Source organism: Carlito syrichta, unplaced genomic scaffold (assembly GCF_000164805.1).
Source record: "Carlito syrichta isolate Samal-C Ts95f unplaced genomic scaffold, Tarsius_syrichta-2.0.1 Scaffold304516, whole genome shotgun sequence".
NCBI classification, from domain to species: Eukaryota; Metazoa; Chordata; class Mammalia; order Primates; family Tarsiidae; genus Carlito; species Carlito syrichta.
Genome location: NW_007248612.1, coordinates 583,157 through 585,197, shown reverse-complemented (window position 1 = coordinate 585,197; position 2,041 = coordinate 583,157). Strand labels below are relative to the sequence as shown.

Sequence of the window (2,041 nt, the reverse complement as noted above, 5' to 3'; positions counted from 1 at the left end):
GCCACTGCACTCCAGTCTGGGCGACAGAGTGAGACTCCAACTCAAAAAAAGAAAAAAAAAGAAAAAAAAGGAATCCTCACGTCCAACACAATGGTATTAAGAGGTGGGGCTTTTGGGAGGTTAGGATTAGAGCCCTTATAAAAGGAACCATGGAGATCCAGCTTCCCACTTCCACCATGTGGAGATACAGCTAGAAGGTGCCATCTATGAACCAGAAGCAGGCCCTCACCAGACACTGAATCTACTGGTGCCTTGACCTTGGATTTTCCAGCCTCCAGAACTATGAGAAGTCAATTTCTGTTTATAAACCACCCAGTCCAGGGAATTTTATGGTAGCAACCTGAGATAAGATAGTTATCTTCTAACAATTTAATAACTTCATATATTTAAATTTAAGTTCTTGGTCCATCTGGAATCTATTTTGTTGTAAAGGAATGATGTATATGCTTTCTACATAGTTCTACTCACAGCATATACACACACACAAATATCTAAACACATAATTTTTTATCTTAAATGTTTTGTCCCCTCGTGCTGCCACAGTCTTTTGTGACTTGTCTTCTTCACATTCCACCGAGAGGACTACCTAGATGGAGTCCTCGCACTGAGTGTAGTTTGTGGTCTCAGATGAGCATTGATGATCGCATACCAACTGAAAGGATGCAACATCAGGGCAGGGTTTGACCTGCTTGGACAAAGAATGGGTTGGTCCCAGCACCTAGCATCTCTCCCTGCCTCCCTCCCTCGCTCCTCCCTTCCTCCTCTTTCCTTCTTTCTCTCTCTGCCTCCCTCCCGCCTTCCATCCCTTCCTCCAGTCCTTCTTGCCTCCTTTCCTGCCCAGCCTCGGCCCCCAGCTGGCTGTACCTTTCTCTCCAACCTCCTTGGCGTGCTCCACCACCTCCTTCACCACCTCCTCCATGGCATGAACTGAAAAGAAACGACAAGTTCAGGGTATGGGCACAGCGCAAACCTACTTCCCCTCGTGGTGTGTCTAGATGCCTTTGGATATCCGAGGCGGGGCTCTGGGATGCCGTCCCCAGACAGGAGAGGCCGACTCGGGAGAAAGATTCCCAGTTGGCTTCCTTCAGAGATACCAGGGGACTGCTGAATGAGCCCAATAAGGGCACGGGGCTCTTCATGTCCCTTGGCCTGGCACAGCCTGGAATGCTGATAAGCTCTTGCCAGCTAGGGATGTGGAGCCAAGGTTGGGCCTGTTTGCCGGGTCACACCCCTCGCAGGATGTGCCAGCTGTGCTGCCTCAGGTAGGATCCCAAAGCCTCCTGCAGGAAAATCAAGTCCTCCAAAGCACTTCCTTCAATAAGAGGGAATTTTCTGGCCATCTCAGAGTTGTTTAAAATGTGGGTAATAGCCGGGCTCGGTGGCTCAGCCTGTAATCCCGCGCTTTGGGAGGCTGAGGTGAGTGGATTGCCTGAGCCCGCGGGTTCGACACCCACCTGGGCAACTTGGCGAGACCTCATCTCTACAACAAATCAAAAAATCAGCCAGGCGTGGTAGCGCATGCCTGTAATTCCGGCTACTCGGGAGGCTGAGGCTGAAGGATTGCCACAGCCCAGTAGGTTGACGCTGGGGTGTCCGTGAGCTTGGCACTGCACTCCAGCCTGAACGACGGAGTAGGACTCCAGTTCAAAAAAACAAATAAAAAATTTTAAAAAGCGTGGCTACTAACATGCTAGAACTGAAAGATGTTGGAGTCAGAAGAACTGGTTCTGATTTTAATTTCACCCTCCACTGCTTAGTTCCCTTATCTGTAAAATAGGAATAATACAAAACTCAGAGAGCTAGTGAAAGATTAAAGCGGGTGGTTAACACCAGCTGTAGAGTCAAAAATGAAATACAGACGTGTCTGCAGTCATTCAGAAAGCAGACAGCAAACTTGGATAGAAGCTTTTTCACAATGATGCCCCACAGGTAAGGCCTAGGTGAACCTCTCCACCTGCAGCTGCTGACCTCTGCATATGAAATGCATTTCAGCCAGGCTCGGTGGCTCAGCCTGTAATCCCGCGCCTTTGGGAGGCTGAGG

The 2,041-nt window shown here is 49.2% G+C and overlaps 1 protein-coding gene across 1 annotated transcript in view; it reads right to left on the bottom strand.

Moving 5' to 3' along the window:
• FAM25A (family with sequence similarity 25 member A) overlaps positions 1–2,041 on the bottom strand; it is a 4,624-nt gene that overhangs the window by 1,278 nt on the left and 1,305 nt on the right. Inside the window, exon 2 of the mRNA XM_008060112.2 lies at positions 865–927. Coding sequence (XP_008058303.1) covers positions 865–927 — 63 coding nt within the window. The remainder of the gene's footprint in view (positions 1–864; positions 928–2,041) is intronic.